This window comes from Vulpes lagopus, chromosome 11 (assembly GCF_018345385.1).
Source record: "Vulpes lagopus strain Blue_001 chromosome 11, ASM1834538v1, whole genome shotgun sequence".
NCBI lineage: Eukaryota > Metazoa > Chordata > Mammalia > Carnivora > Canidae > Vulpes > Vulpes lagopus.
In genome coordinates, this window is record NC_054834.1 from 20142828 (window position 1) to 20168792 (window position 25965).

Here is a 25965-nt window from a genome sequence, read left to right on the forward strand (position 1 = left end):
GAAATATTTTTCAGCAATGAAAGGAAATGGACTGTCAACTCATGAAAAGACATAGAGGAAATTTAAATGTGTATTGCAATTTATGACAAAAAATGAGAGCAGTCTGTCAGAAAATGCCATATGTTGTATGATTAAAGCTCTGTAACATTCTGGAAAGGGCATAACTATAGGTAGAGCAAAGAGATCACAGGCTGCCACAAGTTGGAGGGGAGGGGGTAAAGCACAGAGACAATTTTTATGGCAGTGAAATTATTCTGTATATTACTGTCATGGTGGGTATGTGACATGAATTTGGCAAAGCACACAGAACTGTATAACACAGAGTATAAAAAGCTATGGACTTTGGTTATGACATATCAGTACGTATTAGTCGATTGTAACAAATACACTACATCAGTGCAAAATGTTAGTAATAAGGAAAATTGGAAGCTGACCAGAGAGGGAGTAGCCTATTAGTCAGAAGAAAACCTATAGAACTGTCTTGAGTCTATATTTAGTTTGTAATATTCTACATGGAATCATGATTATATTTAGTCACAAGATAAATGTGTCAAAATGTAATTGATATTTATAATGCTAGAAGAAAGATATAAGTAATAGTTTTAGATGAGCATAAATAGCTACTGTGGGGACTCCTGAGTGGCTCAGCTGGTTGGGTGTCTGACTTCGGTTCAGGTCATGACCTTGGGATCCTGGAATGGAGCCGAATGTCAGGCTCCCTGTCCCTCTGTTGTTCCCCCTTCTTGTGCCCACTGACATTCTCTTTCTTGTCAAATAAATAAATAAGATCTTAAAAAATAACTACTGTGACAGAATGCCATGCTTCTAGTAACATCTGGGCTACCCATGTATCTAAGTGGTGAATTGAGCTTCTATTTGTGTGTGTGTGTGTGTGTGTGTGTGCGCGTGTTTTAAGATTCCATTTATTTGGGAGAGAGAGTACACATGCACACACCACTGAGTGGGGGAGGAGGGACAGAGGGAGAGGGAGAAGCAGACTTCCAACTGAGCAGGGAGCCTGTCACAGGGCTCGATCCCTGGACCCTGGAATCATGACCTGAGCTGAAGACAGCCGATTAACTGACTGAGCCACCCAGGTGCCCCTATCTGCGTTTAAGTCATAAGGAGCTCTGCCTTATACATAGTTTCATTAGCAAAGCATTGGATAACTATATACCCCCTCAAAAAAGTGTCTATGAAGGAAAAAAAAACCCTTATAGAACCTGACATTTATAGTCATTAACAGGATCAGCACTAAAATTCTAGGATCTATGAAAACTAGTAAAAGAAAATGTCACTATTCTCAAAATCATTCAAGCTGTCCCTCAGGGAATTTAATTCAGACTTTGAGAAACCACTGCATTATAAAGTTTTATTAGGAAATACATAAAAAGGGGCACCTGGATGGCTCAGTGATTGAGCATCCACCTTTAGCTCAGGTTGTGACCCTGGGGTCCTGGGATTGAGTCTCATATCAGGCTCCCCAGAGAGAGCCAGCTTCTCCCTCTGCCTGGGTCTCTGCCTCTCTCTCTCTGTGTCTCTCATGAATAAATAAATAAAATCTTTAAAAAAAAAAAGAAACTTAAAAAATGCCAATTTGAGGGGTGCTTGATTCTTGGTTTCAGTTCAGGTCATGATCTCAGGGTCTTGAGATTGGGCCCTAGGTTGGGCTCCACACTCAGCACGGAGCCAGCTTAGGATTCTCTCTGCCCCCTCCTGCTTGTTCTGTCTCTCTCTCATAAATAAAACAAATCTTTAAAAATGCCAATTTGGAATATATTGCATTGTTTATAGTGTTTAAGATAATATAGTTCTCAGTGTTGTTTCATACAGAGAGTAGTAACACTGGTCTACCGATATTCCTGTTGATTCCTTAGAGCTTTGCTTTAATGCTGACAGTGTAGACAGGGTTTCTTATTTGTCTGCAAGATCTCTTCCAATTTGAATCATACATGTGACTCAAGCAATTATCATAAGCCTCAACTTCATAAATGTTACCTGTCAAGATGAAGATAGGAAAATATAAGTCGATAGAAGCATTTAGTATGGAATTAAAGAGCAAAGTATCTTACCAGTGTATTCTGGAAAGCAGATACTAAGGTGCACTTTGGTAACTTTTTCTTGAAAGAGGTCCTTTTTATTGAGAAACAGGACAATGGAGGTGGTTGCAAAGTACTTGTGATTGCAGATACTGTTGAACAGGTGAAGGCTTTCATGCATTCTGTTCTGTTAGGTATAAAGATGAAAATGTGTAGGATTATTATTTGCAAAGTATTAACCCTGGGCATTATAAATGAGGCTCTAGAAGGAACACGTATGTTTGGAAGATCTTCACTGAGTTGGGGAATGTGGTAGTAATGTTGGAATGCACACACGCTTGGTTTTTTGTTTGTTTGCTATACCCTGGCTTTATTTTCCTTTTTAGACTTACCACTTCTTCATCTTCCACTAGGACCATGTCATAGGCACTGAGTGCAGCACAAAATATAATGCATGTAACGCCTTCAAAACAGTGAATCCATTTCTTTCTCTCAGATCTCTGTCCTCCTACATCGAACATTCTTTAAAAAAAAAAAAAAAGAATAACAAGTCTTTAAAATACCCAGCAAAAGTTACATTAATATTAAGATTTAGAGCTCTCAATGAATGCTCTCATATCTTTACAAATAATCTTGATTTTTATTGGTTATAAAATATCTTATTTGGTCAATTTGCAGCTCAAGGACTACAAAAAAAGAGAAAGTTCGTCTTCCTTTCTTTTTTTTAATTCATGCAAATTAGATACAAATCACATACAGACTTTGAAGGACTGGGAAATTTCAGGCAGTTTACAGTTTTAGTAAGAAATTACTAGACTTGAGAAATTTTGGGTCAAAGTTTATGCAGAGTGTGGAAATCTTGCATCACTATATTGTACAGACAATATTGTGTGTATTGTATTAAAAATAATAGAACACAACTAACCGTGTTGGAAATTGAAAAAAAAAGAAACCTTATGCATAGTTTTAAATGAAGAGAACCTACAGAAAGATTGGAAGCTAACACAGTTCTGATACTACGTATGATTCTTGCTTCTCTTAGTTCTTCCTACATTCATTCATTTAATTATTGTTTGCATTTTTTTGTGCAAGACACTGGTAGGCCTATCAACACAAAGATGAAAAAATACGGCCACTATCTTCAGAAAGCCTGCTGTCTTGGAGAGAGAAAACCAATATGTTATTATAGGATTTTATAATAAAAATTCTTTTTGAAGATTATATTTATTTTAGAGAGAGAAAGCAAAGGGAGGGGCAGAAGGAGAGGGAATCTCAGGCAAACTCCTTGTGGAGCGCGGCCACAGGGTGCTCGATCTCATGAGATCCATCCTAGTCGAAATCAAGCATCACTTAACCCAGGGAGCTACCCACGTGCCCAGTACTACATCATAAATATTCTAACACACAAGGTAAAATGTGAGCCCAGAGGAAAACTTATGTAAGCCTGAGTCATCATGGAGCTTACTCAGAGGAGGTATTTGAAAGTTGAGCTCTCCCCTGTTTTAGTATTTCGGTGAAAGTCACCCTTGTGGACCTTGTAACTCAGTAAAGAAACTAAGAGTCATTCTAAAGAGCTTCCTTTCCCTTACTCTCCATGGAATACACATGCAAAGTGCAGTTCCCAATCCATGCACTCCTTTCCAAGTCCCCTTGTCTAGCACAAGCCACCGCCGTTCCTCAGCAGGCCACTGCAAACGCTCTGCGACTCCTTAGCCATGGAACAAACACAGACCCATCTGATGACTCTTAAGGCTCTGGCTCTTTGGGTTCCTGCTTACTTTTCCCAGTGTAGTCCATACCACTTTCCTCTCTACTACAGCCCCATCGTGCAGAAACCTAACTTCTCTGCTTCAGGAATGTGCACAATATGTCTCCTTCCCAGGTGACGTGAGTCCTTTCTTCATTACGTGACACTGCCTAACTCACAGGTCTTATAGTCCGTGTCTCCTTCACAAAGAAACCCTCTTGAGTCCCCATGTGAGTTGTGTCTCTCTCCGCCCGCATTTACTTTCTGTACGTAACTTTCTTTCCTATAAAGGATTGCAATTGTCACAATCAGTAATGTACTGATTTATTTAGTTTTTTTACATGTTTAATATCTGTCATCTTCCTAATAGAATAATGGCCCCAGGGTAGGGACTTAGCTATATTAAGTGACAACTACATTCCCAGTAGCAGGCATTAAGTCTGACCTACAATAGACATGCTATAAATATTTGCTAAACAAAAGAATGTATTTCGTGGTAATGGGATTGTGGGGGGACTTTGACATCAAGTGCATGTGCCAGTTACCAAGGAATGAGAGAACATTGGAATGCTTGGGAGAACATGAAAACTTAGGTAAAACCATTGAGATAAATGGCCTGATAATTAATTTATTCAATAAATATTTATTGATCATGCCAGGCATTAGAGATTCAACCTCAAGAAGCTCCTAACCTACTATGGAGGCAGCAGTGGTAGCAGTGGGGCTTGTTGTGTGTGTGTGTTTGTGTGTGTGTTTGTGAACAGGCTTAGGATATACATACAGAGAGGGTAGGGGTGAGTCATAATTTGAACAAAACTAATTGGAAACTGCTAATTAAACACTTAAGGAGATGAAGGATAGAGCCAAGTAAATGTCTGGGAAAACGTTCCAGGTAGAGGCAGCAGAGGAAACAGCAAGAGCAAAGATTTAAGCAGGTGGGAGGGAGTAAACCTGACATATTAACCCTGAAACGATTAACTGGGTCTTTTGTATTACATGAGAAGATGACATTCATATTGCAACCAGTGGGGGAACTACAGGAGATTTGGGGGCAGGGAATTCGCATTGTTTGCTTCTTGTTATGTTAGGTCACTTTGATCTGAGTCCAGAAGATAGATTCGATAAGGAAGAGACTAGAGGCAGGGAAAGAAATTATGGGGCTTTCATACTAGTTTAACCACAAGATATTAATTAGTGGAAACAACCAAGCCGTACAGAGATTTCAAAGGTAATAATTGTAGTTGGGGTAATAAATGTCAGTCAGCTGACCTGCGGAGGATAAGCAAAAGTAGACTACATTGTACTTCTCTACTACTTCACACTTGAGGTATGAACCAGGCAGAGAACAGACAAATAGAACTGAAGTCACACATCTCTATGTACCCCAAAGCAGAAAGACTCTAGCAGTAGATTGAAAGAGAAGATGCTCACAGTATTCAGGATAATGTTGAAGAGTTCAGTAGTTGGGTGCCTTGGAAATTTAAATCCAGTGTCTTTAACACTAGTTAGGTGCTGCTCATACCGAATCCTCTGCATCTTGAGACTTGTGATATAAATGGAGCAAAGGGCAGCATTTTGACTTTAAGGTTATATAATTTGTAAGCCAACCAGCGAATTTAATTGTTAAAACCAGTCAATACTCTTATGGAAGCGAAGATAAGCAATACGCAGACCTTTACTTTTAGTCAAATATTTTGTTGATCTATAAAAATAATCTTAGTCTTTTTTTCAAGCTTTCAAAATAGCTTTCCTTATAGCTTTACTGAAAGTATTAAATGCATTACAGTGACTTCTAATTCTTCCATAAGTTCCCACCAATTGTAATGTCTTAATTTTAATTTAACACACCTAATAAATGTTTATGTGCCAGGCATGTAAGCAATCTACAATTTACTCAAATTTTAAACTATAAACTTATAAGGTAGGTACAATATTATTTCTATTTTTCAGATGAGATGTTAAAGCAACTTGCCCAAAGCTCATTAATTCTAGTAATATTTGTAGAGGCTGTGATGTGTCAGGTACCATGATAGATTCTGTGGGTTTGATAATGAAGCTTTCTTATGAATCTTATTAAGTGTATGTTTATTTAGTTAGACCAGAGGGCTCCAGTTAGTACCTAGCATCTGCAGTTAGCTTTAAAACTCTTAATTTGTCACCAGTGGGTTGGAATCACCTTCACTGTAGAGTCCATCCTTCTTACCCTAGATCAGATACTAGTCCTACATGTTGTCAAACTGGGCAAAAATGTAAAACTCCCCCCTTTCCAAGTGTTTTGTTCCATGATTTGAATAGTGATCGTTTAGACTACCGGGATTCTAGGTGTCGTGTATATTTTCCATTTGGTCATATACAAATATGTGATGGATCATTTGTTGGCAAAGAAAGGTGATAACTGTAATTGAACAAAGATAAGTTAACCTGTGGAGTTTGGTGTGTTGCAGATTGAATACACATCAGTAGGTTTAAACTCCTGGTAAGCTTTTCCAGCTAAAACCCCTTGTATCTCCACCCACTAGATTTGAACAGGTAAGTATCTCCACAATTCTTGTTTCCTCTTTGTTCTGGTGCTCTCTTTGCTTCCATACTGGGCATCCCATAATGGAGAAGTAATTAATCATGGAATGAGGACAGAAGTTGCTGGATGAATAGAATGCCTGTGCTGAGACCAATATCCAATTTCCCAGTAGAAATGATATTGCTGTAGGAACTAAACTCCAGGACACCTTGGTTATGTTTTCTCCACTAGGTAGGACTTGGGTTAGCATAACTAGCATTTGTTGTTGAGCCTCTTTATTTTCTCTGCTTTTATGGCCAACTAAGTAAATTATCTCCATCTGTCTGATGATTTCTTTCTTTTTTTTTTTCTTTTTGGTCAATTTTATATTTTCAATTAGATTATATTCAAACTTTACAAATCTGAGAATATTCTTAAGGTGACTTAGTATACCTGCTCAGATGCCTGGCACCTCAAAGAGAATAGTCTTATTTCTCTCATGTTAATAGTTTTTAAATCAGAAAAAAAATCACAGGGAGTCCCTTGCAATGAAAATAGTAATAAGAATTATCAAGATATGAGTATTGCTAATTTCTGAGCTCTGAAAGGAATTTAAACTCCCCAGGAAATAGAGAAAACAGAAACTTTGTGTACTTTCTATTTATCTAATTTCTGCACTGTAATGATCTCAAATGGCTATCCCAAGAAGTAGAATATTTGAAAAAATCTTTGAGATGAAAGTCAGAGCAAGCCCAGCCATCTCTTTGGCTCTCAGCAGCCTAATGTTGACATTAACATCCTTGTACAAGGGTAGCTATTCTCCTCTAGGTAAACAAATACAATTAAGAGTACAATGTGTAACATGACCCTTAGCCTACTGTTTTAGCATATCATGCAGCCATTGAAATCACCTTTCTCCTGAGAGAGGGAAGACAAGATTTATCCTCTGAGGGCTTTGTCATATTGATAAAAATGGCTTTTGAAAGTCTTAGGTTGCACGCTAATAACCTCATTTTATAACTCACTTGATAAACAGTGCTGTGTGTATGCACAAGCGTTCAGGTTGACCTTAGAGACAAAAGTCCAGGGAGCATTGAACATTGCTCTTATGCCATCTGCCATTACGGAACTGAAATGTTCATTAGCAAATCAGACCAACGCTGGAGTCTTGTTTTAATATTGAGTCTACTGGATATGATGTTAGCTCTGAGAAGTTACATGTTGTTATGCTGCTGTTGTAGTAGGTTCCTTTCATACATCTCTCTCCACTTTTAGCTCTTCCTCTAAATTGTAATTTGGGGCTTATTTTAGAGATGTAAAAGCATTAAAACCTATTGAAACAGTTTAGAATCCCAAAGCAGAAGCTTTTACTTATACATTTCATTGAATAAGTATTCTCCTATAAAAAATAAATGTAAGAATATGTATGAATATATAAATATATAAGAATATACTTGAATATGAATATATGTATATTCCATCATGACCATTTTGTGAAAAAAAAAAAGTAGAAATCTGAGGAAAACATGCATTCTCGCTGACTGAACATTTGGATTGGTCACATCAACAGGGACAGGTAGTGAGGTAAATGCCCATGTGATGCAGGTTGAGTACCCTAATTCCCTGAGCATTAACAATATTGAACGGAATGCACAGTTCTCCGTTTAGGTGAAGGGATTTTGTTTTACTTATTTATTTCTTTGGTAATATATACTTCCTTATTAAGTCTGATATTTCAGTTAGAATTCTTAAGTTAAAAAAAGAAAGTTTTTAAATGCCTGAGTTGTATGATACAACTAAAAGTCCACAGGCAAGGCTTTTAAGTGACAGCTGAATATTGGTTATTTATTAAATTGCTCATGGCACTGATATAGGGCAAGTGATCAGAGTTTTATGGCTTTATATTAATCAGTTGAGTTGTGTAGTCTATTTTAAACAGTTGGGAAAACTGTTGAGTTTTATGGCTTTATGTCAAACAGTTGGCTAAATATTTAACCAATACCAGATTATTCACACTTCATTTTAAAACAGATTATAATGAAGTAATCCGTCCTTCATGGTACTTACACAATTGTTACATAATCTATGATAGCCAAACATTACTAATGCTACTGTAACTAATTTTGTTAGGTGTTTTTGCTCTTCCTATAAGTATGTGACTTCTCCTGGAAAAAACACAGTTTCTGATATCTATATATTTGACCACAGAAAAAGAAGATCTAATCTGAGTTGGAATTTATTTTAAATTATTCTGCTGAGTGGAGTTGTTCCAAGATATTTGACTGTATCAGAACTGATACAACTTCTTAAGATTGGCCACATTATGAAAGTGTCATATAGATTTGTGTCATCATTACACAGACATAGCAAAATGGTCTAACCAGGTCTTTCCCTTGTGCCAAATTCTGAAAATAGATCAGGGTAAATGTTTGTAGACAAAAAAAAAAAAAGATACACAGAGATATTCTAAATCCCTTAATATCTTGTGATTCAAAAACAGAATCAAAAGGACTTATAACCATGAAAAAGTTAGGTTTCTAAATACCCATAATTAATAACATTATATACTTTCTACTCAATGTGTGTGTGTGTGTGTGTGTCCGTTTGGCATTTAAAATGCCCATTAGGGACGCCTGAGTGGCTCAGTGGTTGAACGTCTGCCTTCAGCCCAGGGCGTGATCCCAGAGTGCAGAGATCGAGTCCCACATCGGGCTCCCCACAGGGAGCCTCTTTCTCCCTCTGCCTGTGTCTCTGCCTCTCTCTCTGTGTCTCTCATGAATAAATAAATAAAATGTCCACTAGATAATTCTGTAACTATTGAATAACATAATTTATAAAGTCATTACAATATATCACTAGAATACATTAGACATATTACAGGGCTTATTGGGGGTAATATTGACCATGAACATACCTGAAACAAATAATAGTTATGTATGAGTTACTGCTCTCTCAGATTTAATAGACAATGATAAAGCTAATTTGAGATTTAGCAGCTGGGTAGACAATCAGACTCACTCCTAAGCCTAAGCTGACTTATATCCCCATAGAAAGGAACATGGTGCACATGATCAATTTAAAATTAAAGAAAATTCTAAATTATGTCAGATCCTAGATCCACTTAAACACTGTTGACAATAGTTCTGCTGAACTTACAAAATCTAAAGCTCTACATCGTAATAGTTACTGACTTCTCTTCTTGGAGTTCCACATAGTTTTACGTCCTTCCAGTTCTCTTGTTTAATATTGGAGCAGTTAGGAAGGAAATGACTTTTCTATAATTGTTTGATAAGGCCTTGTAAATCTTTACGTTCTTTGTCTCAAGGAATTATAACAGTAACAGAGCTCACACTTAATATTTTCCATTTACATAGTACTCTAATATCTGTAAAAACAATTTATTTTATGTTTGACTGCTGGAATTCTGGTTTGATAAGAACTCTAAGATAATTTCCATTAAATTAGGTGGTACAGGAAGATGATACTGTACATTGGCAGAAAGAATATTTCATTTTGATGCTCCTGTTTAAAATGCTAGTTCTCTAATTTAATATGCAAATTAAATCTTTAGTTTTATATAATTACAGGATGATTTATGCTATGTGAATACAGATCAATGCTAATGCAATATATTTTAATACCTGGCACTTACTGAAATGAAGTTGGAAGGTATCTTATTTTTATACTTTCTATTTTGAAATACTACCATACTTTATACTACAAAAGCCTGTTCACTTTCAGATAATCCTATTCAGCACTTCAAAAAAAAAGAGTGATTTAACTGTGGGAATTTATTAAGGGATTAATATATGTCAGTTTCTGTGACCAAACTTAAAAATGTAAGTAAATGATTTTAAATAGTTGCTTCAGAAAAAAGTATAGTTGCCTTTTTATATTTTGTGGTAAAATTTAATATTTTCAAAACATCATTGCTTAACACTTGTGTTGAGAGAAATTCCCTGCATTTGAGTAATGTCCTCCATTTCCTTAGAGAAGATACCTTTTAATAGCACACCCTCTTGAGTGAGAGGAAAAACAAAACCTATTAAAATAGTTAAAATCCTCTTTAATGAATGGCAAGGAGGTAGTAGTTGTATAGTATAGAAAATGTTATGTCAAAAGAAGTCCTAACTTGGCTTCACAATCCAGTTCACGAACATCTTCCATTTCAGTGTTGATGCTGTCAGAGAGAATTAGCAAGACCTTTCCTATTCCTTCATAAGGGTCAGCAGCATTTGGAAGTAGCATAGACAATCACTTACCTATAGGACTTCAGACAGTGCCTCCTAAACCACAGAACTGCAGAAGGACAGGAAAATGTTGATGCACCAATGAGGGTTTAGAGGTATGATGAGAAGAGGCATATTATGAGGTAACATATCTTTACAATAATGTTTTATTTTTTAAAATTAATGCGAATGGTTTATTTCACTCAGAATATAATTTTTAAAACTTTATGAATATTATTTGGTCCTGGGAGAAATAGATGTGCCAGGAAATGAACGTGACTTTCTGAGGTTTTGTGTGCTCATTGGCAGTCGTCATGTCCTCTGGTTTCAGAAGCACAGATGTGTGAAGGTACCAGAGCCCTGCCAACTTGGAGAGGTCTCCCTACCAGCTGTCCATTTTATCCCCTGTTCCCTCTTCTCTCTGAAGGAAGTTATGAATGACCAACAACATTGGAAGAAGCACTCTACAAAGAAAGAATGCTCTCTGCTCCAATTTACCTCATAGCCCACAGCGATACACAGTGTAAGAATGTGGTCTTTGAAGTTAGAAAGATGTGTTCGAGTCATATTTCTAGCACTTTTCTATATGATCATGGGGAAAATTTTCACTTCATTTTAGCCTCCATCTTTTGACTCTTTATTCAACATCAGGGCGGCAGTGCTCTTACAAGGAATGTGTTATAAGGAGTGTGTAAAAATAGATTAGGTACAGTGATTGGCGTAGCACATGTATCCATCCAGCAAGAACTGACTGTAAGCCTACCCTGCACTAGCCACCACGATAGTCATAGGAGGTGGAACTGTAAGTAGACACGGCCCCCACCCTCCAGGAGCTCAGAGCATATGTGACAGAAACAAACAAAAGAGCAAACAGATTTTTTAAAAGGCTATTTCATATATTAGTAAGTTTTTTTTTTAGAAAAGAACAAAATAGTGTGATATTTCAATGTTTTAAAGGTATTGGCTCACATTGACATGGCAGGTGAGAGCTGTTTGCACTTCTTCTCCATGCTGCATTTAGTGACATCACATTGCTAAATTGCAATTAGCCATTGTTAGCGTATTTGTACCAAGGGAATCTTCAATGACCACACATCAGGCTTTCCCTCCCTCCTGTCCCAGAGAACCTGTTGATAGGTTCGCCAGCACACTACTGGGTATGGTAGTGACAAGTATATGCAATGATGGTACACAGAATGATCAAGGCTGTATGAGGGAACAGGATCTCATTTGGGAACTTAATGGTAAGAAGGAGCCAACCCTTGCAGAGACCCAGGGGCAGAGCATTTTAGGCAAAGAGGACAGCAAGTGCAAAGGCCCTAAGGACTGGAATGTTCAAGGAACAGATAATTTATGAGAGTGACTATTTCTGAGAAGATACTAAATTGGTGTTGCGTAGACTGACTAGAGTTGTAACCTTCTAGGTATCCAGTATGTGATATTAATTTTAGTAACTGGTTTACCATCCAGACTGTTCCCAGACAGTCTAAAATCCAGAAAATTCCATTAGCTTGTGTAATGCTTTGACAGGCTTAGGAGGGGCAGAGGGTCTGAGCAATTGGACTTGGGTTCCCATAGGAAAACCACTGAAACTGGATCAAAAACCAGGAGCCTGGAGAAAGCAGTTCCTAAGGAGGAACTGTGCGACAGCGATGACAGAATGGAAGACAAACTGCTGACGTTTGCCAAGAGTAGATGTTGCTCCAAATCTTGGCAGTTCCTTTATCCCGGTTTGATCTTTGACTCATCTGTCAGAAAATTAACTATTTGTAGACTTGAAATTCAGGTGTAAATTTTGAAGAGCTTTCTTTGATAGTAACTTGAAAATACCCTGGCTATCTATGTTAACATCTATTCTAATTAGATGTTACATCTCGCCAATTCTAATAATAAAAAAAAAATTTAAAGCTCTTATCCCACTGAGGTAAATTTTGCTTCACAATCAATACAGATAATTCATATCACTTTTGTTCAGTTTTTCTACTTATTAAAAATATTCCCATTTTGCATACATGGATGAGTTTATTAATTGCATTTTTATTAATTTCTTCATTATTAAGTGATACATCTGGAACCTGATTGTAATATTTAATAGTCTGTCAATTCACACTCCACAGGGAGAGGCACTTAAGTGTTGTGACATTCTATAACACTATGGTTTGGATTTCCATTTCTTGGTATAGTGAATAAGTGGTTTCGCAATAGCATTTCTAGAAATGTCTCGATAATGTGACAGCAATAAAAATAGTGGACTCATTTTCTTACCCAAACCATGCTTATAAAATAGGTCTTATTTCAGTAAATAGTATCACATTCAAATAATTCTCTCAATTATTTGCATTTTTTAAATGAAGGAAATGAATATTTCAGGCAAATGGGAGAGTTGAAGGGCAAAGGACATAGTAGCTGTGGCACCTGTTACTTAAATTTTATTTAAATATATTTTCTTTCTATTTTTTTCATAGTAGGATATCAGTTTCAAGAGGAAAATGAAATTTAGTGCCTACTTGGTCAAGACAGAAGCATCTTTCTTAGAGGAAGGGATGCGGCTTAGGATGAGGGTTAGGGTGTTGGGCCACAGGAAAGCAGTAAGAGAGAGAGTGGTACTGAAGGTGAACCAGTCCTGGGAAGGATGCCCAAGCACTCACTCGGCTTGAAAGACCTTCCTCTGTGAAAAAAAATATTGAATATTTCTATTGATGGTTAGAAAAGACATGGTGCATACCTGAAATGCAAATCTTTAAAGGAGAATTGAGTTTCAATGATTCCAGTTGTTTTCACTCGAGAATGTAGGACATCTTGCTCATTTGGGACATATCCAGGAGCTGTGATTCTGTCTACATCATTAAGGTAGCTAATAAAACAACAAAAATAGCATGTGTTTTTAAAATTTATATTTGAGGACACCAGGATTCAGTACAAATGAATTTTTACTTCAGAGTCCATTAAAATGATCAAGTTGCAGACTGGTGCTTTTTAAATTCTGCTCATTAGAGCTTGGTGGGCGGATGTTGCAGAGTGCTAAGTGGCGCACGGCTGACCTGTGAAGGCCTCTTTTAAAGATTGCTAGATTTATGCTGCCTTGGCCTGGATTTTGTGAGGTGTATGAATTGATGGTGTATGGATGTTTCAGAGAAAAGTTCTATCTTCAGGTTTTGATCATCCCCAAAAGACCTAAATACCCGCAAGTGCTATCCTGTGATGCTACTCACTAGACTGTCCTAAAAATGCTATAGTTTGAATTCAAGCACTTTGAATTTTAAGAGAGTGAGTGGTTGCAATAATGTTGTTCTCTATAGATTGTCTAGCTTAGGGCTCTGGACCATTTGTTTTAAGCGCCGTGATTATATGCAGTTAGTGCAATAAAAGAAAACCTTTTTGACTTTGTTGCCAATTCACAATGGAACCAACTCATGATACTGATATGATGACCCCTCATGATTTGTGACCCACATGATATTGGTGACCCCTCCAAGGGATGGAAGGCTGAACTTAGACATTGCACCCACCTCTAATAGTTTCTCTTCCACCCGTGTGTCATTGTCCTTAACTATTCCCTGGAGGACATATTAAAAGCCCTACTGTTAGGAAGCTGAATCCTGCCCTCTTTTTGCCCACAGGATCCTCGGGGTGCTGAGGAGGAGGATTAGGTCTGAGGAGACTATTTGCTCTCTAAGAGTCTGTTGGATGAGAGGAAAGAAACTGTTCTCTGCCTCCTTCTTGAAACCAGATCATGTCTTTAAACTAAAACAAAGTATTTCATAGCTTTCAAAACAGTTGGCAACCAGTATTCTAGACTTTCAAAACTAAGGCTTTAGTAGCTTAGCAATATGGCTATTTCTGTGAAAATGCTAAATAGAGATAGTAAAAGCCTGGTAAGGTTTTTATGACAAAACTGGCCATGATGTTAAACTTAGTTTACATATGTGGCTAAATAGGAAGATCATGATGGGCAGACATCCATCCAGACAGAATTCCAAGGGTATAATCCAGCTAAATATTTTATTATCCAAAAGTTGCATTTTTCAGAGACAAAGTTAAAGAGTTGTTATGCATTAGCACCTCATATGATGCCTTAAAAAGCAAAGCTATTTTATCATTTTTTAAAAAATAAATTTGACAGCAATATGGATAATTTATTCTCAGAGGTTCTTTCTGATTTTGAGCCGAAACAAACTGAGTGAACGCCCCAAAGGGATTTCGGCCAAATGACAAAAAGGCGATCACAGTTCAGTTCACATGTATGTGTGGTGTGAAAATTTATCACCATGCTTTATTCTAATAAAGCTGAATTTTTCTTAAAAGCAAGAGACAATCAAGATACAGATATATCAGAAGAAAATATTGGGAGATTTTTCCAAAATCTCTTTATTATTTTGTGAAGCCAGGTCCTTTGTGAATTCCCTGTTGACTAAGTCTGCACATATGGTAAAGCATACTGTTGGTCAGGTGGTTCACGCGGGAACAGCAACAACAAAAGCAAACCGTCAACCTAGCGACTAAATTCATTTTATGCTAGCTAAATGAATACTTGAAAAAGACGCATTTAATGTGCTTTCATTTGCATATACAAATGATTTCAAGCAAAGCAGAAGCATTAGCAGAGTGACAAATTTGCATTTAAGACACCTGTTTTGGGGACATCTGGGTGGGTCAGTGGTTGAGCTTCTGTCTTCAGCTCAGGGTGTGATCCTCGAGTCCTGGGATCGAGCCCCACATCTGGTTGCCTGAGGGGAGCCTGCTTCTCCCTCTGCCTGTGTCTCTGTCTCTCTCTGTGTCTCTCATGAATAAATAAATAAAATCTTGAAAATAACAAGACGCCTGTTTTTAAAATTTTTTTTTATTTATTATCTATGATAGTCACACAGAGAGAGAGAGAGAGAGGTGAAGAGACACAGGCAGAGGGAGAAGCAGGCTCCATGCACCAGGAGCCCAACGTGGGATTTGATCCCGGGTCTCCAGGATCGCGCCCTGGGCCAAAGGCAGGCGCCAAACCGCTGCGCCACCAGGGATCCCAAGATGCCTGTTTTTAATAAATATAAGATTTGAGTGCTCAGGCCTGTGATCTAGAACTTAAACCAGAAGCCTGACATACATAAAGTCACTTAAATCCCCCAAACCCAAAAAAAAAAAAAAAAAAAAAAAAATCCCCCAAACCCCACCTGATTCTTTTTCTAATCATGAGCAAACAGTACTTTTTAATTTTTTTTTCTGGTAAAGTCTTTGTTAGATCTTAAGGCTTATAGAATTTAAATAGCACACACATGGCCTTAATCAGTAAACCATGAAGTAGTAATACAAAAGTTTTCCCTGTTTGTCACTGTCATGACTTTTCCTTCCAGTTTGCTTGTATTGATGGGGGCAGGGAGGTGTTATGTTGCCAAGGACATTGCCTTCCCTACTTTGATTAGGACTCACCTCTTTGTTAGCCTAAACTTGAAGGCACTATAGGTTTGTGGTTTTTTTTTTTTTAATATTTATTTATTTGAGAGAGAGTGTGCATGTACGTGAGTGGAGGTGGGGGGAGGGGCAGGGGGCAGGGAAGGCAGAGGCAGAGGCAGAGGGAGAGAGTCTTAAGCAGACTCCTGCTAAGCATGGAGCCTCACCAGGACTCCGTCCCACATCCATAAGATCTTGACCTGACCCTGAGATCTAGACCTGAGTGGAAACCAAGAGTCAGAAGCTCAAGGGACTGCACCACCCAGGTGCCCTGAGAGGGCTCTAGATTTAAAATAATAATAAATTTCCTATTTTGACTGAAAAAGGAAAAAAAAAGAAAAAGGGGAAAGGGAGAGAGAGGGAGGAGAGAAAGAGAGAGGAAGGAAAGAGGGAAAAGAGCTCATTACCTTATATAATACATATGAAGCAGACATGGATTCGATACTGATCTGATAGTGTATTTAGTTTTATTTATTTATTTATTTATTTATTTGTATTTAGTTTTAAAATGTGAATGCAATGTGGTATTTGAGGAAAATATTAATTTTTGGAAGAAAACAATAGCTTTCAGCTATTTTTATTTGTTTTACTTAATCTTTCTTTCAAGGGCCTCTAAGGGCAGAATTAATTAATTAATTAATTATTAACATAGTTAATATTTAAATTTGGGGGGTTTTAAATGCAAATTTTCTTAGACATGGAAGTGGGAGTGAAGGTGAAGGGGCGGTTTGGATTTCTTGTCCAACTGGTCTGTAAATCAATCGTGGTGTTTAAAACCATTATAATATAGGCAACGTTCACCGAATGAGTACAAATGTGTAATTGTGTTTAACTTGAACAGATAAGTGCTTACTATGAATCTATAACTTGATAGTTCTGCTGTAAATTATGTATTTTGCACGTGAAAACAGAAAAACTGAAACTAAAGGTTAGAAAGACTAGAAAATACAATAAAAGATAATTTTATCTGCCCATTTTAACAATACAATACATAAATTTTTTGCTATTAAATAACAAAGTATTTGGTAAACATAATGATAGCATAATTGCAAACACACTTCTTACATTATTTGAATAGAAAAATAATGCTTAATCAATAATGCTTATCTAAAACTAAATATATCAATTGCAGCTATTGAAGGGGTTTGGGACAGCACACACCACTCTCTACTCCCCGCCATACCCCAGAATGTGCCACTTTGGCATGTGGATTATTTTGAGCTGAAAGCACTTGAGACTCTGCAGGCTCAAGAGAACTTTTGCCTCTTCCTTAACTACATAGAAGAATCTAAATTGAGAATCTTTGCCCTCAATTTAGCAGAGATACATTTTATCTGAGTGACCCATCTGTATGGTAGGGCAAACACCTAATTACCAAATATCTGCTCTTCTTATCACTCTCTGAAATGTATTTCTTTGCTCTCAAGTCCCAGACCACTTCCCTCTTCTCTTTAGTTCAGAATAACATATAGACTTCATTTTGTCTGACTTTGAAACTTCCATGTCCATGTAGATTCCCTGTATGTACCTTATTAAATTTGATTTTCTCCTGTTAATCTGTTTCTTGCCAATTTGATTCTTGGGCCAACTAGAAGGACCTTGGAGGGGACAGGAATTCTCGGTCCCCAGCACTGTGTTATGTTTGCTTCGGCAGCACATTTACCAACATTATCCATTACTTTCTCCCTTCTTCCCTAGAATTTTGTTAAGCAACATTTTATGAAAATAATCCACAATTCACTTTCTTATTGTGACTGCCCTTATATAGATTTATATAGAAAAGCAGTGGTTTCTAAATTACAGAGAGTTTTGTTAGTATTATAATGTGGCTAGGTACTGGGACACATAAAACAGTTCTTGGGGTTTATGTAATTACATGACGCTATGCATTTGCTACTTCTCCAAAGTGACAAGAGCAGGACTTTCCTCCAAGGGCTTTGGAATCTAAAATGAACATGGGTGAGTAATCACAAAAGACTTGTTGTTGTTGTTAGCTTTTCCTAAAATTTATATGGGTTGCTTTCTATCCATAATTCTTCTGACCACCATGATCAGAAATCTGAAGTATTGTACAAGCTTCATTATTCTGTCCTCATTTAATCTTTCATTTGCTTCATTTTTACCTTATTTTTTAAAGTACTACTAACATGTTCCATTGGGAGTTCATCAAAAAGATGTATTTATACCTTTTCAGACATTGGTATGCATGGACATAAATACAGAATAAGTAAATTATATTTGCATACATGTGCACACACGCTTGTAGGCATTTAACCACAGCATAGGCTAAAATTTGCTTACTAAGATAGAAATTTAAAATAGTTTTGATAATGAAGTTATACATATTGTCATAACCTTCTAATTTCTTTGTGGCTGGTTATTGCCAACTGGATGATATTAGCTGTGAAAATTATAACTTTCTTGAGACTCAAACAGAATTATACAATATACAAATGTTTTGGAAATCATTACTTTCTTCTAGAATTCTGTGTCATATTCATCAAACCAATGGAACCAAAGAATGTGTGTCATTAATAAAATTATTTTAGAAGATGATCAGTAATATGAATAGAAGTGAAAGGAATAGCCCCAAACCTCAGTATGCATGTCACCAATCTGCGTTTATATTGAGCACAGTACACAGTGATTAATTCTTTTCAGTTGGGAGAAAATATTTGCAAAATATGGGTCTTCTTAGGCAAATAGCTTCAAAATTAGTTATTTTAAATGCTCCTTTGCTTAGATTTTTAAATCTCATGCTGTTTTCTTGATCTTCATTTCTCTTCAATTACTTTTTATTTTAGTTTAACATATTGTAAAGCTGTTTTCTTTCCTCATTTGTGATTACAAATGCAGAATATGAAAAATTAGAATTGTTAATTTAAAATGTTTCAACTATAATTCTTGTCAAATGCATTCACTTACTAAGCTGCTGAGTCGTTGAGGTGATACTCAGATGCCCTTTCAAAGCAGGCCTGAACTCCTGGGTCTCTCCAGAGTCGTTTTATTACCTCGGCCAGTTCCGGTGTCATACCTCCATCTTCCAGAGTGTTTGCCATCACACAGAGTTGCTGTTGGTCTTCCTATAGCAATGTTTTTGTGAAAATGATAAAACTGTGTTGTTATTTGGAATCACATATCTCTTTTTTAAATAGAGCATTTCAATTCTATTATTTTTATCTTACTCCTTTAGATAATAATTTTGTTGAACATCTATTCAATGTATCTTAAGGTTGATGGAATCTTAAGTTTCCTTATAATGGCTGGGTAGAGTTCTCCATAGCAAAAACTGTGTAACATTATATGGTGAAATTAGGATATTTTTATATATATCATTAACTTCTGAAATATTGATATCAAAAGGGTTAATACCTTAATGTAAATCCATTGAGATCTTAGGGAGTCAAAATGCAGAGATAAAAAGGTAATGAATCTGAACTAATCTGATTCTTCATCTACCTTTCATCACAGCCATATATTTTCCAGGAAATAAAAATATCATGCAAGAATTAGAGTTAAAATGGAAAATAGAACTCAATATTCTTTGCCATCGTGTATCTTTTGCAATCCTATAAATAAGAAATGATGAGCACTTTAATCCTCACACAGGTTTTAGATACCTGTCTAGGTGTTGTTGATTATATGCTTTTGGTGCTAATCAATAAGGCAGAGGAGAAAATTAGGAAAATAGAAGAATGGCACCTGGGCGGGTCAGTCCGTTTAGCAGCCAACCCTTGATTTTGGCTCTGGTCATAATCTCATGGTTGTGAGATCAAGTTCTGAGTCAGGCTCTGCACTCACACAGAGCATGCTTGAAATCCTCTCCCTCTCCCTCTGCCCACTCCCCACTCATGTGCGTGCATGCACTCTCTCTCAATAAATAAATAAAATCTTCAAAAAAGGAAATAGAGAAGGGAAGGAAGAAAAGAAAAAAATGAAAAAAAAACAAGCAAAAAAGAAAGAATGCATTATGTTAGTCCTTATGGGATATTTAGAGGTGACAAGGGCAGAAGAAAATAACATTTTATCAAGTAGATTATATAGCCCATGCTTTATTTAAAAGAATAAACCATTTATGACTGAAAAAAAAATTAAGAATTTGAGTTCCAGAGTAATTAAATTATTGCCCATGATACTAAACTAGGGAAATGATGTCTGGGTTCAAATTCTGGTTGTCAGACTTCAAAGCTCATACTCTTTTTAGTACATAGTATTATAATAACAGCTTATAAGACAGTACCTGTAATATCTCACAAAATCCTCACAACACTAGTCACATAGATGCTATATTTTCTCCATTTTAAAAATGAATCTAAAACTGGGAGGTTAATTTGCCAAACCAAGAAAGACAAGGAACATCAGAAGAGTCAAACCCAAACTACTTTGTGCAATGGTAGGTGGCTCCCAGTGAAGAATGGACAATGAGAACTTGCTGCTTTTCTGATACAATTCGATTTATCATTTTAAAATAGTAAAAATGGGGGCAGCCCGGGTGGCTCAGCAGTTTAGTGCCACTTTCAGCCCAGGGCGTGATTCTGGAGACCCGGGATCGAGTCCCACGTCGGGCTCCCTGCATGGAACCTGCTTCTCCCTCTGTCTGTGTCTCTGCCTCTCTCTCTCTCTCTCTCTCTTTCTGTCTCTCATGAATAAATAATCTTTTTAAAAATAGTAATAATGATGTACTTCACCATTTTATTAAAAATCTGTTGTTTTCATTAAAAATGAAATGTATGTCTCTTATTGTCAAAGAAAGGCTCTGTTACGACAAAACCTTATTGCATCTGCCTTCACATTCAGATTTTATTGCTAACCCAAACAGATCAGATGACTATCAAGCCAGAAATTGTAAATGGCCAAAAACTTAGAATTGACCCCATTTTCATATATTGGCACAGCATAAGTTTTTGAGTCCTTCTTTCCAATAAGTTGGATATGAGCAAGCACTACAAATCCAGTGAAATATGACCTCACCAGTTTAGCTGGCATCATCCCATTTGCCTCTTTGCACTGTTAAGGTGCCATTTAGGACAAAGGATGCAATGAAATAGCTGCTCAAACTAGTTTTTCCCTAAAGGGACAAACTGACATGCTTTATTAGTATACCTTTAGAAACCAAACTAATTTCTAATGAACTCTTTCATTAAAAAAATTATCCAATTTCAATCTACACTTTATTTGAGTAGTAACCATGAAAATAGTTTCATATTGAACATGTAAATGTCAGTCCTACTACTTTCCCCCCAGGGCAGGCCAGCCTATCAGTTTGGTTTTTGTCTTTAAGACCTTTTATTTTTTAGCTTATTGCTTTCATTGATAGAGCAAGTTGTTGGGATTTTCAAACTAGGTTGTGCATTATAAGCATGTGGGGTTCTTCTACAATTATTAAAAGGCTGGCATGGTAATTTAAAGAATCTAAATTCATGTGTTTCATGAATTGGGCCCCAAATCACATTTGAATTTTTTAAATATATAATACCAAAATTAACCAGTATTATGAAAAGTTGTCTTCTACATAAACAGCCAAAACGGTAGAAAACTGAACTCCTACTGATAATCTTACTCCCATATTTTAAAAACTCCGGTAGTTTCCCATCATACTCAAAACCCAAATCCCATGCCATGGCTCACAAGGTTCTACATATTTTAATCCATGTATTCCTTTTCACCTTTCCTTCTCATTCCTTCCCCATTTTTCCCTCCCCTCACAATTTGTCTCTCTTTCCTCCAGATGCACTAGACTTCTTATTGTTCCTTAAACTCACTAAACCCCCATTTGAGAGCATTTGAATGGCTCTTACTCCAAGTCTTCCCTGTGGCTCATTTCCTACTTCATTTAGCTTCTTCTAAAATATCACCCCTCAAGAATGCCTTCCAGGGCCATCCTTTGTTCCACTCTTTCCTTACTTTATAGCCTCCTGCCCTCCTTGATTTTTCCTCATAGCACTTATTTCTACCCATATAGTGCATTTTTTTTTATTTTGTATTTTTTATATTAGACTATAAGCACATGCAGGTGACAGGTTTTTGTTTTTGTTCTGTTCATTTCTACATCCTCAAGACTGGTAGCAGAATCTAACATATAGTATATGTCCCAGAAATACTGTAGAACAAATGAATCAATAAAATGAATTTGGTGTATTAGCTCAGACCTCACTTTCTAGAGAAACTTAAAAGATTCTCCAATAATTTCCTACATTTTTCAAATAGCTCCAAAGAGGTTTGAGTGGAATCCTGAAGAAATGTTATTTCCTTGTGACATATTTGGAAAAGCTTGGGAATTACGATGATTCTGAAATTGTTCATTCTATCAAGGTTGTGTAGCTCTGGAACAAGGTTGCATAGAAACCGAAATATATATTCTCTACTAGTTTCCCAGACTCCCTCACCAGTATTAGGTGATGATCCTAGAACATTGTGGGACTCATTCTAAACCCTTGGTCGTATTTTCAAGATTGCAGGAAAAAAATATATCAAGGAAGGGAGACATATGACAACCTTGTAATCTTGGGAAATGTCAGGTTAAGAAATGCCAGATTTTTGTCTCTACAAGACTGTCAGAGCCTTTGACTACTGCCATTTGCCAATTTCCAATAAGTTGTTATATGTATTTAAACTTGATTGATCACAGAACTTTTCTCCTAAAACATCTCATGAAACAGCGTTCATTGGTTCATATTAGAGGCTTCACTTTGTAAAACGCTGTCCCAAGGATGGTCACAACAACACCCAAATCATGATAAAGTGTTTAAACTTACAATATGTTGGTCTAGTGGTTGTTTGAGATGCTCTAAGATAGAATAGAATAATATTCAGAGAGGATAAGTTGGAATTTACTAAATGCCTGTATTGTATTCCCCTCTAGTTTTCCACTTCCCCCCTTTATATGTTCTATATTTAGGAAATTAGTCTGCCAAGTATTAAACCAAAGCAAGAACAAGCCCTCCTTAGCTGCATTCACCTTCAGCTACAGATCCTATTTCTCTCCTACTCCTCACCAATAGGTGCTAACAATGTCTTTAAACCCTTTTCACATATTTTCTTCTCACTTCTCAGCATACTTCATTGGATTCTGCATCCACAACTCTTCCTTTTGTTGTTGTTTTTTTAAAATTTTCTTTTCACAACTCTTCTAAAGCCTGTCTCATATTCCCCAGTGTTTTCTATATTATTAAAACCAATAGACTTTAAATATACTTCTTTCCTGACTTCTCAAGACGTTTCAGCTTAGATAATTTCCCTTTGGAAACTTTGTATTGAATTCTGTGATTCCACATAAATTTGGTTTTCCTCTTACTATCCTATCATCTCCAAACTTCCCTCTTCCTCCCAAATGACCACAATATGTTACTTTTTCAACACGAGCACCTAACTTGCTACTCTCCTTTATGCCCTCAACTTTTCTTTTGAAGCAGTTGACCTCTTCCATCCCATCTGTTTCTGTAATATAAATTATACACGATAGTGTAATGCCAATACTACTGAGGTTTAGATCTCTCATCAGATTATCTTGTTTGAATTTGAAAGGCACATTTTCAACCACTTACACATGTGGATATGTTATAGAACTTACAAACTCAACATTTCCTAAGACATACTAGTTCTGCCCCCATTTTCACTGGTGATAGTATTTCCTTTCTCAGTAATTCTTTTCATAAGTGAGGATTTGGTTTCCCATCCAGCTGTGCTGCACTTCTGAAATAGGTGATGCTTTGTAATTAATTACTTGTTCAGCATCAGACTTCCTTCTCTTAAGGGCAGATACTGTTTCTATTTTATTTACTGCTGATTTCTCAGTGTCCAAACAAGGGTCTGCTATATAAATAATAGTTTGATGAAATATAATTTATTCAAATGATGTTAGATGTATAGACTTTAATACATAAATTTAATGAGCTTGCATTCAGAGTGCTATTGGAAAATATATATACTCAATATTTCCTAGGCTCTTACAGTATTTTGTTTTTAAGTGGATTTCCTATATTTCTGTTCACTACTGTAATAGTCCTTGAAACTCGGTAAAAAAAGCACTAACGTTTTGTGGATGTAGAAACACAAATGTAGAGAGATTAAGTAACATCAAAATTTACAGAACAGGTAACCAATAAAGCTTATGGAAATTTTCCTTTAGGACTCTTCCTCTCTGAATGTTGATATAACAAAGGGTAATGTAAAAATATATAAATTGTATAAATAGCTAAATTGAAAGCTATAGTACAGCCGAACCTGAAAGCCACACACACATGGATAAGATGTTTAGCAATTAATCTGTTTAAACCGTGTAAACCTGGTATAAAGTATATTAATCTTAAAATCAAATACTAAAGAAGGTCACTGAAACTATTATAGTTTTCAACAACTGAAATCAAAATTTGAATTATGCAGTACCTGCCAACTGTGATGTTTAACACTTGAGGGCATAGGTCCTCCTGAGATGTCATATCAATCGTTCAGTATTGCATGAATTACACTGTTGCTACCATTTAATGTACAGTTTGAATAACTTGCATTATTTTAATTTTCAGTCAACATAATGGCAGCAATCTACAGAGTCTATATTATTTTCACTTTGCCTGCATGCAGATCATTAAGATGTTAACCAGTTAAGGATTAACAATCATTCCTGATCATTAAAAGTATTTTTACAAAAATTCTTGCATAGGGAAAAGCACTCTAATGGAAGCCAGTAGAAGCGGGTTTTGACTAAAGCACTAGCTATGCAATGCAGGCCACATTGCTAATCCTCTTTGATGTTTATTTTCCACACCTTTATTCTATTTTATTTTTTAAAAGATTTTATTTATTTATTCATGGGAGACACAGAGAGAGAAGCAGAGACACAGGCAGAGGGAGAAGCAGGCTCCATGCAGGGAGCCCGATGTGGGATTCGCTCCCAGGACCCCAGGATCAAACCCTGAGTCACCCAGGCCTCCCTATTTTCCACACCTTAAAGTATGGGGTTTACACCCGGTGGTTTCTGAAGAGCCAATTTAAAATCTCAGAGCCTTAGGAACAGCCAGGGTCAGAGTGATAACCAACTATCCTTAAATAAAAAGGGGAATCACTAAGTCATGGAATGGTAAAGAATGCCGTGAGAGGGAAACTGTAATCTAAAAATGTAGGTGACTTACTGGAGCCACGTTTGAGGAAAGGTAAAATTGGAAGGAGATCCTCCTGGAACTCCTGACTCTGCTTATAAAGGATCTGCCCTAAGGACATACTTAGAATTTCTGTGCTCTTTGTGGAAAATGACGGATGAGGATTGACCATTTCCTTTAAAATGAACAGCTTGAAAGAGGCATTTTTCTTTTCATCCTAATGGCTTCCAATGGTAATGTACATAGTCTAATCTTAAACTCCTGGAGGGGTAGGAAGAGACAAGTACACATATCACATTCTTCTCTAAACATGCTGTTCCTCTCTTTTTTATTGTGAGTGTAACAAGGTATCTAGGAGTTATATTGGGAGCAGTTTAGTTGATGTCATCTGGAGGCAACCAGCTGCTCCACGACAGAACAAATGGAAATGAGTATTTTCCTGTTGATTGTACACCATTACTCCTTTTTGGGGTGTGGTTAACTATTGTTCTTTGGAGAATACTAAATGCTTCATTTGTCAACTAAAATAGTTCTATATGTTTGCACATAAACTCTTTTAAACTAAGTGGGTTTTTAATGTGTTTTAACATAAAATATATTACAAAATATAAAACAGGATGCAACTGTTTAGATATACCTTATAAACATAACTGACAAGTTGAGTATATTATACAAACATCTTACTTAATGACACAATTTTGAGTTGTTTTAAAAAAATTAACATAAAAGAATCATTTCGTTGCCCCACATTGTCTTTGTAATTATTGTTGAGCAATAATGATAATCATGTTATAAATAAAATGTTTACTCCATGAATGACTCATAATTAAACTAAGAAAATAAGTGTAGATTTATTGCAGTTTGAGTTAATGGAATGAACTCTTGTATTTAGTAAATGTTATCAATCTTTTTCTCTAAT

At 36.4% G+C, this 25965-nt stretch overlaps 1 protein-coding gene across 1 annotated transcript in view; it reads right to left on the reverse strand.

The window, feature by feature from the left end:
- The window catches only part of GNAT3 (G protein subunit alpha transducin 3), a 56245-nt gene that overhangs the window by 2314 nt on the left and 27966 nt on the right, over positions 1-25965 (reverse strand). The window contains exons 4-7 of the mRNA XM_041723090.1: positions 18877-19034; positions 13238-13366; positions 2432-2561; positions 2073-2226 (exon numbers count right to left, since the gene is read on the reverse strand). Coding sequence (XP_041579024.1) covers positions 2073-2226; positions 2432-2561; positions 13238-13366; positions 18877-19034 — 571 coding nt within the window. The remainder of the gene's footprint in view (positions 1-2072; positions 2227-2431; positions 2562-13237; positions 13367-18876; positions 19035-25965) is intronic.